General features: G+C 55.0%; 2 protein-coding genes across 15 annotated transcripts in view; one reads left to right on the top strand and one right to left on the bottom strand.

Annotated features, from left to right (window-relative positions):
- The window catches only part of Tnrc18 (trinucleotide repeat containing 18), a 113,636-nt gene extending 104,714 nt beyond the window's left edge, over positions 1-8,922 (top strand). For all 9 annotated transcript variants that reach the window (XM_076561348.1, XM_076561346.1, XM_076561347.1 and 6 more), the window contains 4 exons: positions 120-1,489; positions 5,651-5,887; positions 6,489-6,563; positions 7,369-8,922. In XM_076561348.1, coding sequence (XP_076417463.1) covers positions 120-1,489; positions 5,651-5,887; positions 6,489-6,563; positions 7,369-7,575 — 1,889 coding nt within the window. In that variant the 3' untranslated portion in view covers positions 7,576-8,922. The remainder of the gene's footprint in view (positions 1-119; positions 1,490-5,650; positions 5,888-6,488; positions 6,564-7,368) is intronic.
- A 1,852-nt stretch (positions 8,923-10,774) lies between these two features.
- Slc29a4 (solute carrier family 29 member 4) overlaps positions 10,775-16,450 on the bottom strand; it is a 32,312-nt gene continuing 26,636 nt past the window's right edge. For all 6 annotated transcript variants that reach the window (XM_015986312.3, XM_076561349.1, XM_042268600.2 and 3 more), the window contains 5 exons: positions 15,843-16,087; positions 14,942-15,083; positions 14,663-14,850; positions 13,729-13,969; positions 10,775-11,991 (listed from right to left, as the gene is read on the bottom strand). In XM_015986312.3, the coding sequence (XP_015841798.1) occupies positions 11,849-11,991; positions 13,729-13,969; positions 14,663-14,850; positions 14,942-15,083; positions 15,843-16,087 (959 nt within the window). In that variant the 3' untranslated portion in view covers positions 10,775-11,848. The remainder of the gene's footprint in view (positions 11,992-13,728; positions 13,970-14,662; positions 14,851-14,941; positions 15,084-15,842; positions 16,088-16,450) is intronic.

Raw genomic sequence — 16,450 nt, 5'->3', positions numbered from 1 at the left:
CTTCCTGCCCCGGGTTCCGCAAAGGCTTTCTGACTAGGATCCCAGCTCATCCAGCAGGAAGTTCCACCTTTCTCCCAGAATTCCCCACCTTTGACCTCTAGTTGTGGTCTCTCTATTAGACAGAGCTGTTGTCCTGGAGGAAGGGGCTGCCACGGATGAGGTCCCCAGTGCTCCCTTGGCCCTGGAGCCCATCAACACCCCAAGTTCCAAGAAGAGTCCCCCAGAACCAGTGGACAAGCGGGCCAGAGGCCCCAAAGCTCGCTCAGTCTCTGCACAACCCAGTCCCGCGCCACCCACCTTCTCCAGCTGCCCAGCTCCTGAGCCCTTTGGGGAGCTACCAGCCCCCACTGCCGCCCCACTCATCAACATGCCTGTCACCATGCCTGCCACTCGCCCCAAACCCAAGAAGGCTCGGGCCGCCGAGGGGTCAGGTGCCAAAGGTCCCCGGAGGCCAGGGGAAGAGGACGAACTGCTTGTCAAACTGGACCATGAGGGGGTCATGTCCCCCAAAAGCAAGAAGGCCAAAGAGGCCCTGCTCCTGCGGGAAGATCCAGGGCCCGGGGGTTGGCCAGAGTCCACGGGGTTGCTCAGCCTGGGTAGCTACTCACCGGCTGTTGGCAACAGTGAGCCCAAGGCCACCTGGCCCAAGGCTCTGGAGGGAGACCTCACTCAGGAGCCCGGGCCAGGGCTTCCTTTAGAGGATTCTGGCAACTCCAAAAGCCCAGACAAGGCCCAGGCTGAGCAAGATGGGGCCGAGGAGTCGGAGACCACCACCAGCAGCAGCAGCAGCAGCAGCAGTAGCAGTAGCAGCAGCAGCAGTAGCAGCAGCAGCAGCAGCAGCAGCAGTAGCAGCAGTAGCAGCAGCAGCAGCAGCAGTGGTTCTGAAACAGAAGGCGAGGAAGACACTGAGAAGAGCAGGGAGGCCGGCCGGGGTGCAGGGGGCCGGACCTGCAGTGCTGCCAGCTCCAGGGCATCTTCTCCTGCCTCCTCCTCCTCTTCCTCCTCTTCCTCTTCCTCTTCTTCCTCCTCCTCCTCCTCTTCTTCCTCTTCCTCCTCTTCTTCCTCCTCTTCCTCTTCCTCCTCTTCCTCCTCCTCCTCTTCCACCACAGACGAGGATTCTTCCTGTAGCTCAGATGATGAAGCGACCCCTGCGCCCGCAGCCAGTCCCTCCACGCAGCCAGCGCTCCCCGCCAAGGTGTCCAAGCCACCTAGCAAGGCACGCTCCTCAGCTCACTCCCCAGGCAAGAAGGCGCCCCCTGTCACCCAGCCACCACCCCAGCCCCCGCCCCAGCCCCAGCAGACTCTGCAACCCAAGACCCAGGCTGGGGCTGGGGCCAAGAGCCGACCCAAGAAGAGAGAAGGCGTGCACCTGCCTACCACCAAAGAGCTGGCCAAGCGGCAGCGTCTGCCATCCGTGGAGAACCGGCCTAAAATTGCTGCCTTCCTACCCGCCCGGCAGCTTTGGAAGTGGTTTGGCAAGCCCACTCAGGTAAACTTCCTGGAAGGGAACCGTGGGGGGGGTTAGTCTTGAGGTCCAGAAAAGCACCCTGGGTTCCAAAATCCATTTTAGTCCAGAGTCCATGTCCTGTATAGATAGCATGGCCTTGCCCAACCTGTTCCACAACCTTCCCTTTGGAGCTCAAGTTATGGACACTGGGACCCACACAGGCCCTCCTGTGGTGCTCAGGCCAGAAAGAGAGGCCCTTACAAGCCCTTCAGCAGCTAGCCTGCTCATCATTGTACCTGCCTCAAGGTCAGAGAACTGAAGGCTGGTTCTTAGCAGCAAATGACTCGAGTCAACACCTTTTGCCTGGCTCAGACCCGGTATAGCCCCTGAGCTAAAAGCCCTAGTGTGGTGGGCCAGGGGTCATGGGTCCCACCTCTATCCCGACAGTCAGGACTGGTCTTCCAGGAGCAGGTTCCAAGCACTCCCACCCTCACTGTCTGTCATCTACCCACCTACATGTACAAAGAGTATACATGCATGTGTACGCACGTGCCCATACCTGCTTGTGCAGGGGCACCAAGTGCTCACATGGACGTACGTTCAGTCACACAATGTGCATACACGGGTGCTGTTACAAGTTGAGTGGAAGCATGCCAAGTCTCATCGCATTCCCACTAGCCACACACTGTCATGTTCTGAATACTTCATCCGCTATAGTGGCACCATGTCTGATGAGGTAGAAGCTTGGGGAAGGTGGTCCCTGACTAAAGGAAGTAGGTCCCTGGGGGTGGGTCCTGAGTATATGTTAGCGCTAATCATTCCCTGTTTTCCTGTTCAGCTGTGAAGTGAGCAGCTTACCTCTGCCCCATCCTCTCATTACCATGTGGGCTGCCCCAGCACGTAGGGTCAAACGACTGTGGACTACTAGGTCCTCTGAGAACACGAGCCCAAAGCAAATCTCCTCCCTTTTTTAAAGCTTTCTCCTCTTTCTTCTTTTTAATCTGTCAAGTATTTGGTCAGCAATGAGAAAAGTAACAATCATAAATAGACCATAGACACATGAACACTGCACACAGGAATAAAGCCATATGTGTCTGTATGTACATACATGCAATATAAATGGGGCAAGAGTGCACGTGTACATGCACTTCTCAGTCGAGGGTATTGTCAGCAGCTGTTCTGGAAGCTTCCATGTGGAGTATTGTAACAGCCCTCCTGATGACTAGTCCACCCCATACCTGAGCTCCAGTGTGTCACTCAGCTTACCCTCCTAATTGACAAAGTACTCTGTGCATAGCCAAGGATGAACTTGAGTTTCTGCCTCTGTCTCCTGAGCGCTGGGATTACAGGCATGTACGACCATGCCCAGTTTATGGCATACTGAGGATGGAACCCAGGGCTTTGTGCATGGTGAGCACTCTGCCAGCTGGGCTCCAGGACCAGTGCCAGACACCATTATCTTTAGTCTCTGGCCAAGTGCTGGGTGCCATAGTGGAGAGGCATATATGGGACTAAACTTCCCATACCATGTCCAGGATGCAAAGAAAAAGAGAGAGAGTCCCAGGCCTTGAATCCCCTTGAGGGCATACCTTAGTAACCTACTAACCTTAGTGACCTAGTTAGTGACCTATAACCTCGATAGCCCCACCCTGCTGTATCCTCACCACTTTTAGAAACCCCATCCTGGACAGCCATGACCTAATCCAGAGCCTTTGGGAGCAATCCATAAGTGAACTTTGGTAGCCAGGCTTGTGTGTGTGGTTTCCCTGTCCACGGGCCCACCCTGGGCTTGTTCTTAGCAGCCACATGGCTAGACCCGGGTTCCCGGGCTGTGTGAACAGCTCCAAGGAGATGCTCCCATTGGTCAGAAGCTCTTTTCTACACCCTTACGTCACCCTGACAGGTTTAGGAGTCGGGAATTAACAGTGATAGTGTTGGGGGAGGGTATTTGGTGACTTCCCTTGGGGTTCAGGGAGCCCCTGGCTTGTGTATGGTATCAGCTTCTAGGTTCAGGGAGGCTGGAGCGGTGGGGGTGCAGTAATGTCAGAATGAGGCCTGTTTGGGAAGGGGGCACTTTGTGGGCATCCCTCCATTCCTCCCCTCCTTTCCTGCCTGCCCCCCTCCCCTCCCCTCCCCGCCTGCCTGCCCCCTCCCTTCTCCCCTCCCCTCCTTTCCTGCCTGCCCCTCTCCCCTCCCCTCCTTTCCTGCCTGCCCCTATCCCCTCCCCTCCCCTCCTGCCTGCCCCCCTCCCCTCCCCTCCCCGCCTGCCTGCCCCTCTCCCCTCCCCTCTTCTCCTGCCTGCTCCTCTCCCCTCCCCTCCTTTCCTGCCTGCCCCTTTCCCCTCCCCTCCTTTCCTGCCCCTCTCCCCTCCCCTCCTGCCTGCCCCTCTCCCTCCCCTCCTTTCCTGCCTGCCCCTCTCCCCTCCCCTCCTTTCCTGCCCCTCTCCCCTCCCCTCCCCTCCTGCCTGCCCCTCTCCCCTCCCCTCCTTTCCTGCCCCTCTCCCCTCTCCTCCCCTCCTGCCTGCCCCTCTCCCCTCCCCTCCTTTCCTGCCCCTCTCCCCTCCCCTCCTTTCCTGCCTGCCCCTCTCCCCTCCCCTCCTCTCCTACCTGCCCCTCTCCCCTCCCCTCCTTTCCTGCCTGCCCCTCTCCCCTCCCCTCCCCTCCCCTCCTGCCTGCCCCTCTCCCCTCCCCTCCCCTCCTGCCTGCCCCTCTCCCCTCCCCTCCCCTCCTGCCTGCCCCTCTCCCCTCCCCTCCCCTCCTGCCTGCCCCTCTCCCCTCCCCTCTTCTCCTGCCTGCCCCCTCCCTTCTCCACTCCTCTCCTGCCTGCCCCTCTTCTCTCCCCTCCTCTCCTGCCTGCCCCTCTCCCCTCCCCTCCCCTCCTGCCTGCCCCTCTCCCCTCCCCTCCTTTCCTGCCTGCCCCTCTCCCTTCTCCCATCCCTCCTGAATTTTCAGTGGCAGATGGATTAATTCCAGGTTCAGTGAGAGATCCTATCTCAAAAAATAAGGTGGCACCATGAATGGTGGCATGTACCTTTAATCCCAGCACTCTTCAGGCTGAGGCTGGAGGAGCTCTGTGAGCTCAGGGCTAGTCTGGTCTACATAGAGAGTTCTAGGACAGCCAGGGCTACATAGTGAGACTCTGTTTCAAAAAAACGAAACAAAACAACAACAACAACAAAAAAAAAAAAGAAAGAAAGAAAGAAAGAAAGAAAGAAAGAAAGAAAGAAAGAAAGAAGGAAAGAAGGAAAGAAAAGAAAAGAAAAGAAAAGAAAAGAAAAGAAAAGAAAAGAAAAGAAAAGAAAAGAAAGGGTGCCAGGGCTGGAGAAAAGGCTCAGAAGTTACTAAAGCGTTTAGTTCCGTCATGAGGCCCAGAGTTTGAACCACAGCACCTACATTGGTGGCTCCCAAACGCTGGTAACTTTAGTTCCAAAGGATCTGAAACCTTTCTCTTGCCTCTATGGGCATGTGCACATACACTTGCAAAGACATACATAAACAAAATAAGTATGTTTTTTTAAAAAATAGGTAAGATGGAGAGCAAAAGAGGAAGACACCTATGGCCACCACACACCTGCACCTCACATGCACATGTGCACCTGAATGTACACCCATTACATGTGTACGCACACATGCGTACACTCCCTGCCTCTAAAAACGAAGAGGGGTGTAGCAGACAGCTTTTGTTGCTATGAGAGAACACTTGAGATGACTTGTGAAGAGGAAACTTTCGTTATGGCTCATTGTGTCCATCCGCTGGCTCTGGCTCTACTGCTTGGGTCTTTATGTCCATCTGCTGGCTCTGGCTTGATTGCTTGGGTCTGGGCCAAAGCAGGAGCACATGGTGTGCTCGTGTCTTGGCTGCCAGGAAACAGAGGCTTGAGAGCTCCTTTAAGGCTGTACCTCCAGTGACCTGCTTCCTCCTGGTTTGGCACCAGCTCTTAACGGTTCCACTCCCTCAGTAGCGCCACCAGCTGGTCATTCAATGAGCTCTCAGTGGGTGAACTCGGGGTGGGGTTGGGGCTTCCAGACTCAAGCTAAGGCATCCCTTCCGTGCAGACCCCCAGTATTGGTGGCAGGTGCTTAGGTCCAGGATGAGGGAATCCAGGCTTGCCCAGCCAGGGCCTGGCTGGTGAGTGCCTGGCATGAGACTCCGTGGGGCTGGGCACAGTGCTGGGCTCTGCTCCCTGACTGACACATCCCACAGCGGCGAGGCATGAAGGGCAAGGCTCGCAAGCTCTTCTACAAAGCCATCGTTCGAGGCAAGGAGATGATCCGGATTGGGGACTGTGCGGTCTTCCTGTCGGCTGGCCGCCCCAACCTACCCTACATTGGCCGGATCCAGAGCATGTGGGAGTCGTGGGGCAACAACATGGTGGTCCGTGTGAAGTGGTTTTACCATCCGGAAGAGACCAGCCCGGGCAAACAGTTCCACGAGGGCCAGGTGAGCCTTTCCCTGCTGGGGACTGAGAGAGACCTTGGTACATAAAGGCAGACCCATGGTTGTTGAAAGGCAGAACCCATGGTTCTATGGGTGTGATAAAATACCCTGACAGAAAGCAACGTAGGAGAGTAAGGGTTTTCTTTTAGCTGACGGTTCTACGTCACCGTCCATCTCCGTGAGGACAGCAGTCATATCACATCCGCAGCTTGGGCAGAGAGAATGAGTGCATAGTGCTCAGCTCGCTCCCTCTGCTCACACAGTCCAAGGTTCCCTGTGCAGGGAATAGTGCCGCCCACAGTGGACTGGGTCTTCTCACCTCAGTTAACAAGATCAAGATAATCCCCAGCAGAGGTACCCACACCCCAGCCTACCTAGAGGGCGCCGCATTGAGACTTTCTTCCCAGGTAATTCTAGATGGTGTCAAATGGACAGTTAAAAACTAACCATCACACAGCTTGAGGCTGGGTGTCTGGATGCTGAGAACAGTGGCCCTGCAAATGGGGAGGTTGAGTCCAAGGGAGCTTGTATAGTCAGCCTGAGATCTCAGATGGAGGTAAAACAAGGCTCAGACTTAACCCTATCCCCTCATCTATCCCCCCAGCACTGGGACCAGAAGTCGGGGCGCAGTCTCCCTGCAGCCCTGCGGGCCTCCAGCCAGAGGAAGGACTTTATGGAGGTAAGAAGGCAGTGGTGGGCTGGTGCTGGGGTATCGGCTCTGTCCAGATGGGGTGGACTGGAAGCTTTCTGCTCTGCCGCTCCAAGTCTCTCCCTCTTGTGTCTGTGGCTCTGAGCTAACGGGGTCCCTTTCTCTGTCCCACCTGCTCGCTGAATCTGCCTTTGGCTCAGCGCCTCCTAGTGTCATTTATAGACACATCTGTCCCTCTTCTCTGTTGTTTCTCTCATTTTTATTTCTTTTCTGTGTGTCTGCATATACAAAAGTTCACACCCATGGTGGGGAGTGTGCGTGTGCATGTGGGTGTGGGTGGAGGCCCAGGGTCAGCACTGGGAGTCTTCCTTGATCGTCAAACCCAGATCTTACTAGCCAGCTTGCTCCAGAGGTCCCCTGTCTCTGTCTTCTGAGGCTGGAATTACAGGTGGGCTAACACCCCCACCTGCTGCTTATGTGAGTTCTGGAGATCTGAACTCGGGTCCTCATAACTTGCTGCTCGTAAGATGAGGACCTTAATCCAAGGAGTCTGCACAGGCCATATGTCCATTCTTACTTTGGGGCACTGTTTCCTCTTGCCATCTCTGTTTCTCTTTTCTCTTCGTCTCCTGTGGTCTCTGTCTCTCTGTCATTGTCTCTTAGTCTCTCTCAGTCTCGGTCTCTCCGACACTTGCTCTGTCTCTTTTGTTTCCATCTTTCTCCATCTCTATCGCCATATCTTGGTCTCCAGCTCTGTACCCTTAAAGCACCCTGGGGTCCCCCTGATCCAGAAGGGTTCTCTCCAGTCCCTAACACCGACACTGTGTCCCCGCAGCGTGCCCTGTACCAGTCCTCCCATGTGGATGAGAACGACGTTCAGACAGTGTCCCACAAGTGCCTGGTGGTGGGCCTGGAGCAGTATGAGCAGATGCTAAAGACCAAGAAGTACCAGGACAGCGAGGGCCTGTACTACCTCGCGGGCACTTATGAGCCCACCACAGGCATGATCTTCTCTACAGATGGCGTGCCTGTGCTCTGCTGAGTGCCCCCCTACCCAGCGGGGCCCACAGAGACCCCTCCCCACCACTGCCATGGCGCGGGACCATGTGTGTTGTGTGCATGCCAGTGTGCTCGTGGGCGTGTGCATGTGACCAGGTGGACGCCCCAGGCAAGTGCGAGTGTGTACATGTGTGTGCCCGTATGCATGCACGTGTGTGCGCACATGTGCACACATCTCTAGACCCTTTCTGGTCATCCCCTGGTGCCCTCATGCTGAGACACCTCCCCCACCCCCACTCCCACCCCCCACACCCAGCTATCAGGGTCCGGCTCTGCTGTCCCGTCAGGGTCATCTCAGAGGGGACTTCCCTCCAGCACTTTGTATGCGCTTAATGAGGCTGCCCTCCGAGCTCTGGGCCTGTGTAGACTTTGATTCTGTGGATGGGGTGAGGGAGAGTTCCAAGGACCCAAACCGATGCTTGGTATCGAGTTCAGCCACACCCAGCACGGAGCCCATCGAAGGCCTTCCACCATGGGCCGGAGGGCCCCAACGCCAGCCAGCTTCACCAATCACTGGGCATCTGGGTGCCTGCATGCCCGGCCTCCACCCTCTCAGGACAGCCTGGACTTGGGGAACAAGGCAGGGGAGGGCAGCCCAGGAGCATCACCATACCTGGTGGGCCCCCCAGCCCAGACCCTTACACTACAGAAAACCCCAATGGTGCTGAAACCCGCGCCCACGCCCGGCACGGCCCGCCCGGCCCCCTCCACTAGGAGGATCCGAAAGGTTACCTGTACAGTTTATTGTAGCCTGCCCCTGTATCATACACCTTTAAATGGAGTCAACTTTTTAATTATATATATAAAGATAAATATATATAAATATATATATAAACTTTTTAAAACTGTGAAAAATAGCTATGAAATTATAAAAAAAAAAACACATTCTGACGTGCAGAATATTATTTTTTATTTCCTGTTAGATTGTGAGTGTCTAGCACCGGCTTTATGCCTCCCCCCAACTCCCCTGCACCCTCACCCCTGCCCATGTGTACTGTATGTGCCCCAAATGGACGAGAGATGGAGATAGACAGAGGGGCCCCAAGCCCAGCCCCCAGCTCAGCCCGAAGCACTTAACCAGCCCCCCTGTGCCTGCCAGACCCCAGTGGGGTCCCCGGAGGCTTTGAGCAGACAATCTTGAAGGAAGGAAAAGCCAGACTTCGGTTTTGTTTTGTTTTGTTTTGGGGGGGGAGTAATTACTGTTTCCTGATTTTTTTTTTTAACATTTCTTTTGGAATTTTGTTTGTTGGCAAATTCTGTGTGATCTTTTTCATAAAAAAAAAAAAAAGAAAAGAAAAGAAAGAAAAGAAAAAATTTAATTGGAAAAATACTCTGGCTTGGAGTGTCTTATTTGGGAGCCTGGGATGGTGGGGTCGGTTTGGAGGAGCCCCACATGCCAGGGGCAAAAGCCAGGGTGCACCCTGGAGCTGCTCTACTAGGCACAGAGATGAATGGGCTAGGTCAAGCATTTCAGAAAGTTCTGGAAGCCGGGATAGTCTGTCTTGTTTAAAATTCAAGAGCTAGGGGCTGGAGAGCTGGCTCAATCATTATGAGCACTTGTTGCCTTTGTGGAAGGTCCAGGCTCAGTACCCAGCACCCACATGGCAGGTCACAACTGTACGTAACTCAGTTCCAAGGGACCTGACACCCTGTTCTGACCAGGGGTCACTTGGTGCACAGATACACATGCAGGCAAAGTACATCTTGAAGAAAAAAAAAAAAAATTAAGAGCTACAGGATGGAGAGTTTGTCAGTAAATTGTCTGAGTTCCATCCCAGGAAAGCAACAAGAAGCATGGTGGTGCCCTCAGGATCACAGGGCAGGGAAAGGGAGGGCGGCCTCCATGGCTAGCCACTCGAGCCAAATAAGCAAGCAGGATGGCCTGCGGCCTGTGGGCTGACGCCCACACATGGATGGGTCACGGTAACAGTTCTGCGCCCTGTGGAAGCTGGGTTGAGGGACTGGATGCCGGCCATCACCACCCCCAAGTGTGAATCTGCATAGATAGCTGCAGCCCTCATTCTGGGCTTTTCTACATCACAGCTGGGGGTGGGGTGGGGGGTGACAAGTGTTAGGCTGAGCAGGGAAACTGAGTGAAGTGGTGAATGGGAAGTCACTCTGTTGCCATCTGGTGGTCCCCTATGACATCACCACCATCCAGGTCTTGATTCATAAGGCTGCCCAGCTAGGACCCACAAGGGTTGCACACCATGTGAGTGCCAGAGGCTATAGGACTGAGGTGGCCCTCCTCCAACGCTCCATTTTCCCAGCCCATTCCTTGGGTCTCCAGGAACGGAACAGTGAAAGGATGCTTCTGGTCCTGGGAAGGTGGCTCAGTGAGCGCTATACAAGCATGAGGACTGAGTTCAAATCCCCAGAACTCAAAAAAACAAAACAAAACAAAAAAAGAGTATGGCCAGTGGGTGGTAATGGGAGGATTCCAGGAGCTTGCTGGCCAGCCAGTCTAGCCTAAAATGTTGAGGAGCAGCTGTGGTGAGAGACTAGATAAGGAAGGCAGAGGGGATGTGACAGTAGATGTTTGGGTCTTCCTCTGGCCTCTGCACATATACGTGCATAACACAGAGGGGGGGGGAGGAAGGGGGAAGGGAGGGGAGGGGAGAGGAGAGGAGAGAGACAGAATCTCCAAATCATCATCAGAGCTGGATAGACTGCAACAGGAAGACTCCATTCCTGAGCAACCCGCCTCCTGGACCAAATCACTTTCTTCTGAGCTCTTCTTCCAATGCACCAGATGGGAATCCTCATGGGGCCAATGGTCACTAAGGGCCAGTGCAAGCTCCAGATGGTCAGCACTAGGCACGAAGAACAGGCCCCTGACCAACCATCCGCTCTAAGAACACCTAGTCACCGGGCGGTGGTGGTGCACACCTTTAATCCCAGCACTTGGGAGGCAGAGGCAGGCGGATCTTTGTGAGTTCAAGGACAGCCTGGTCTACAGAGAGAGATCCAGGAAAAGCGCAAAACTCCACAGAGAAACCCTGTCTCGAAAAAAAAAAAAAAAAAAAAAAAAAAAAAAAAAAAAAAAAAACACCTAGCTCAGGGCAGGTGGGGCTGCTTCATAGGTGGGGCCACAAAGGTCTCAGCATTGTGGAGAAGACTTAATCCACCAGGACCCCATTTTAATCTCCCCACCCTACCCCCAGTGGCTCAGTTCCCCCCACTCCCCCCACAAACACCTCATGAGGGACAGCAGTGGGCAGTCTCTGCCATCTTTAATGGCCAGTGCGGTAGTCAGAGGACACACAGGTAGACGGGACACAGCAGGGTTGGCACAGGGTGGTCACAGCTGGGGCCAGAGTGTGGAGAGAGGCAAGTGTCCTGGTTCAGCAAAAGCCATCTTTGGCCAGAGGCCCCACAGCCATCCCCACCACCCAGTGACCCCACTCTCCAGCTCACTGCCATTTGCCAGGGTTTCAAGTGGGTCACGTTACTAATTGATTCTCAATGGACAGGGGCAGGGTGGCCTAGGCCAAGAGTGGATCTCGGCTGTCCCTGCATTATGGATAGGTTGAGTGGTGTTGGGGAGGAAATGGGAGGACCTCCCTGTTAAGCATGACCCTTAGCCTGTGCTCTAGGGGCGTGCGTGGGTGAAATCCTCCACCTCAGGTGGGTACACCCAGGTCAGCTCTGCAGCTATGACTACGGGAAGCCTGTGTAGACCCAGGAGTGAGTTTTCCACACTTAATGCTGTGTGTGTGTGTGTGTGTGTGTGTGTGTGTGTGTGTGTGTGTGTGTAGTGTCTAAGTGTCTAAGAAGGGGAGAAAATGGGACCAGGGACTGTCCCTTTCCTTCAAGATTTCTAACACTCATGAGGATGTACCACCTACCCAATAAGTGAAAACCACATTGAAGACCATGGGACCTTTGCGGCAGACCCCACAGTGGGGTCATAGGGAAGGGAGTCACTCAGACTTGTGGTCAGCCATTCTGGAGGGCTTTAAGTCTGAATAACCCCATCATGCTGACAGGACAAATGTTGGGCCTCTGGACGTAGGGGATGAAGGGCAGGCGTCTGACCAAACACAGAACACATGGGTGGGCGGTGTCCAGGGTGGTGAAGACATGTTCCACCTGCAGCGGACAGCTGGAACGAAGTGGCGAGGTGGCTTTAGTGGCTTAGGAGGCGGCCAGGACCCCGCAGGCACTGAGGCAAGGGTGGGGAGAGTCCTCAGGCCTTGGGGGGGCTGGCCTGAGCAGCCCTCCCTGGGCAGTGGGCAGGGTCAGGTGGGCCTGGCTCAGGGGCCGACGGGGATGGAGTCATTGGCGGTGGCTGTTTGGAAGCAGCTGCTGTGGGCGTCACGGGTGAGGCTGTAGGTGCAGTAGGCAACAGCAGAGCCCAGGGTCAGCCCCGACATATAGGACACGGTCATGGTGTTTCCTGTGGGCAAGAGCGACCTGACCTGAGTAAGGGGCGAAGAGCAGCCATGGGAGCCGAGGCCACACTGTGCTGGACAATTTCTGTGGCCATGGCTTCTCGGGTGTGCACTATGGTGACAACTGTCAGTGCCCAAAAGCATCCTGTGTTAAATACTCCTCCCTAGAAACCCACTGTCTCAATTTTGGGTCTTTTAGGAGTGATCTCACTGGAGTCCCTGAGGTCTTGCCTACTTCTCTCCCTTCTCTTCCCTTCCTTCTTCATTCTCTTCCTTCTCTCCAATCCTTCCTCCCTCCCCCCTCTCTCCTTTTCTTTGTTTCTTTGTTTGTTTCTTTGTTTCTTTGTTTCTTTGTTTCTTTCTTTCTTTCTTTCTTCCTTCCTTCCTTCCTTCCTTCCTTTCTTTCTTTCTTCCTTTCTTCCTTTCTTTTTTCCCAGTCTTATATTTTTGGTTGTGAGCCTAGCCTTTAATGGCTGAGCCATCTCTCCAGCCCCTTCCCAGTCTTAAAGATAGAATGTGTAGCCTTTCACAAGCAAAGCCAATTATCTACCACTGAGCCACACCCCAGCCCCTCACTGGGGGATTCTAGGCAGGTGCTCTACCACTGAGCCACACCCCAGCCCCTCACTGGGGGATTCTAGGCAGGTGCTCTACCACTGAGTCACACCCCAGCCCCTCACTGGGGGATTCTAGGCAGGGGCTCTACCACTGAGCTATATTTTCTGGCCTCTTTTTACTTTTTTTATTTTGAAAGCATTCTCATTTACCTCAAATCAGGAATCCTCCTGCCTTAGCCTCCTGAGGAGCTAGATGACAGGCCTGCACCCATCAGGCCTGGCTTCTTTCCATTTTTATCTATTGCCTCCTGCTTCCAGCTGTCTTCTTCTTGGGGACAATTCAGTATGCCCCCACATCTGACCTGGATGCCCCTTCCTTCACTTTCCTACCAGTCCATGGCAATACCAGCTTCACCTTCAGCAGGAGGCCCCAAAACTGGGAGTCTGACTCTCTTAGACCTCATCTCTCCATCTATCAGCTAACCCTGAGAACCACTGAGACAGGCTCTGATATCAGCCCTTCCCCCACACCCACACAAGCCTGTCCTCAGGCCTGAACCACTGCAGACGTTTCTGAATAACCTTCTCATTGCTGTCTGCTCCCGCTCCGTCCACCTGGCCTCCACCTGGCCTCACTGGGAGATCAAAGGCAGGTGCTCGGGACCTTTGCACATATGGCTCCTTCTGCTTGGATGCCATTTCTGGCAGCTTCCTGTACCCGTCTCCCTCACTTCTTCCTCCAGGATTTTGCTCAAAAGCCACCTCCTCGGTAAAATCTTGCAAGATTGTTCTCATTATACCATAGCCCCCCAATCCCTGTATCTGCCCCTACTTCTCAAACTAACATAACTCCTAGGACTTACCACCGTGAAACATATCACATCTGTTTGTTATCTCTCTGTTTATTGGCTGTCTCCATCTCAGGACTGTAACCCTGCAAATGTGGGCAGCATCATGTCTCCACTGCCCAGGAGAGTGCTGGACATACAGGCTTCCCGAGTAGCAGCAGAATGAATGAATGGATGAAATAAAGACGTTACTTATAGATGTCCTTATACCTACAACTTCCTTCACTTAACCCTTGGGACCAAATATATTTTCTCACTCACTGGCTGCTCTTGGCTTCTCCAGGCCTCAATTTCCTTTCTAGAAGGGCACTAGGTCCCTGAGGCCAGTGAGTCTTACCTGCCAGTTCCCGCTGCTTGGGGCTCACTTTACCGGCTGCCAGGATCATGGGCACACTGCCAAAGTAGCCATTGCTGATGCCCATGAGCAGCGAGAAGACACAGGGCCAGGCAGGGTGGCGGAGGGCAGGCATGCCACTGGGGTAGACACACAGGATGAAGAGGGGGATGAAGACCACGCGAAGGCAAGAACAGGCCAGCAGATGAGTGCCCCGCCAGTCCACGGGTAAGGCCGCCAGGATCTGCAGGGAGCAGCGAGTGTGAGTCGCCCACCGAGCCAGGAGCCTGCCTCTCTACCAGACGCTCAAGCTACAGCCTGTCCCCCGGCACCTGTGGCTCCATCCAGCTCACTCTGCAAGGCCCTCCAAAGCATTGCATGTACTTTTTTCCCTCTTCAGTACTGGTGATGGGGGATGAGACCTGGAATGTGCTAGGCAAGCACTCTGCTGCTGAGCCACTCCCCCAACACCTCACTGGGGGATTCTAGAGCATTTCTGAGGGGGTGGGGTGGCTCAGTGGTCGAATGCTTGCCTGACAAGGGCAAGGCCCTGGGTCTCATCCTCCATACTCCATAAAACACAGTAACAGCAAAACTGGCCACAAAGAGACGTGGCTCATCTGAGCTTCAGGGTGGCTGGTGTCCCATTCCGCCTCTGATCACCAATCCCATCTACTTGTGTGACAGATGTGCTGCTCAGCTGGCAGCCTGTGCCTGTATCATCCTCAGAGGGATCCACTAGTGACCGTGAGGCAGGAGAACTGGGGTTGATTCTAGCCTGAAATGCATTTGACGCCTATACAGGTCAGGGTTAGAGATGCCGGTACTCCATGGCTTCCACCCTCCCCACCTGGAACTCACATGAACCCTCAGTCTGGGGTTGCCCCAGAAAGACCAGAGCCTTCCTGGGACTCCCCAAAGCCACTCTGTGTCTCACCTTGCCCACAAAGTCTGACAGGTTGAACACAGCCATGACCAGGATGGGCAACCACTCGCCCAGCACGCAGTGGCGGATCTCGGACTCCAGGCCAGGAAACAGGCACAGTGTAATGAAGTAGGTTACCGCAATGGACAGCATGTCGGCCCAGATGACCCGTGCCACGACGTACCGGTGCAACAGCAGGGCTAGGGGAATCGAGGCGTGTTAGAGGGTGGTGCTCACGGGTCCCCTGCTGACTCAAGCCTGGGTGACAGCCCCACAGTGCCTCATACTGACCTCTGAAGGTGGGCCAGTTTCGTTTGACTCGTGGCTGAGGCACATCAAAACGCATGTAGGCCCCACTGTTGCTGTGGGCCACCTCATGGACTGGGCTGTCCTTCGGGGACCTGCTGCTGGACAGGGATGGAGTTTGGTGCTCCTGGGTAGAAGGGGATGATGGGAGTCATGGGCCAGGTACCCAGGGCAAATGGTATAGCCACAGTCATCTAGACATTCAGTCAGCACCTACTGTGTGCACTTGTCAAGGGACAAGCAGTCACCACCCAGCTTGCAGTCACCATGGGTAGCCTCCTCTGAGCCCTGAGGTGGGTGAGAGCGGAGGTGGTATGCAGCATATAACCACCAGAGGGCACTCTAGCTTTCCAGAACTGTGAATTGGCCTTCCCAGGCTACAGCCAACCACTCCAGGAGTGGGTATTGAGGCCACCCTTGGAGCAATGGTCTGTGCTGGGTGATCTGTGCCTCACAGAGAGGCACCCCTGAGCTGTGATGGAAGGGAGTTCATCACAGGATTCCCTTGCCTTCCATCTATTGGACTTCTTTGGACCCCACTTTCATGGCCCTGGGGTTCTCCCCTATCAGGCTTTGGAGATCTGCCACACACCCTGGGCTCTTCTCTCCGGCCATAGCTAAAAAAAATCACCTCCTGCTGTCCCAACAGGGTGTCCTAGCAGGTGGGTCACAGGAGCTGAAGAGAGCCTTGGGCCACAGATGTGGGATGCCACAGCTGGTGGAAGGCCACAGTCTATCCATGGTGCCCTGGAAGGCTGAAACAGCCCACAGGATGGAATGTCTCAGAGTACAGAAGCAAGCCTGCAGCCTGAGATCATGGGGCCAACGAGGAACTCTTCAGACACCTGTGTGGGAGAATGAGGCCAGGCCAGGCCACGGCACTTACAAAGTGGATGTCTCCTGATGCGACATCGTGGTGCACTCGGTAACCTGCCCGGATGGGGCGGCTGTCGCGGGGCCGTGTGGTGTAGTAGAGCACAAATCGGCTGCGCCGCACCAGCAGGTGCAACAGGAAGCACAGCAGCTCCAGGCCCGCGGAGACCAGGAAGAAGATGATGGTGCTGGCCCGCTCATCCGGGAGCAGCAGTTTAGTGAGGATCCGGCTCAGAGAGATCATCACCCCTGCGGTGCCTGGAGGTGAGGCAGTGGCTACTGAGCATTCCCAAGGCCTCTCTCACCCACGCCACCCCTACCCCCACTCCATCCCATCCACCACCAGTCTGCCCTCACTGAGTCCTACCCAGTCCCAATCCACAGTACCTGGTCTACCGTCCTACCAGGCCCCACCCGCCATCCTGTCCAAGGCCCCAACTTCTCCCCAACCACTTGAAGCCCCTCACCCCTATGTCTTATCTCCCGACCCCCAGCCCAGCTGAGCCTGATCTCACAAGCCCCACCCACTCCTGGACTCACTGCCTGTCTGCCCATACAGCCTGCTTCAGCCCAGGACTGCTGCTGCTCTCACCAACCCCCTCCCCCCATCATTTCACACCA

Source organism: Peromyscus maniculatus, chromosome 23 (assembly GCF_049852395.1).
Source record: "Peromyscus maniculatus bairdii isolate BWxNUB_F1_BW_parent chromosome 23, HU_Pman_BW_mat_3.1, whole genome shotgun sequence".
NCBI lineage: Eukaryota > Metazoa > Chordata > Mammalia > Rodentia > Cricetidae > Peromyscus > Peromyscus maniculatus.
This window is presented reverse-complemented; position numbering and strand designations above follow the sequence as displayed.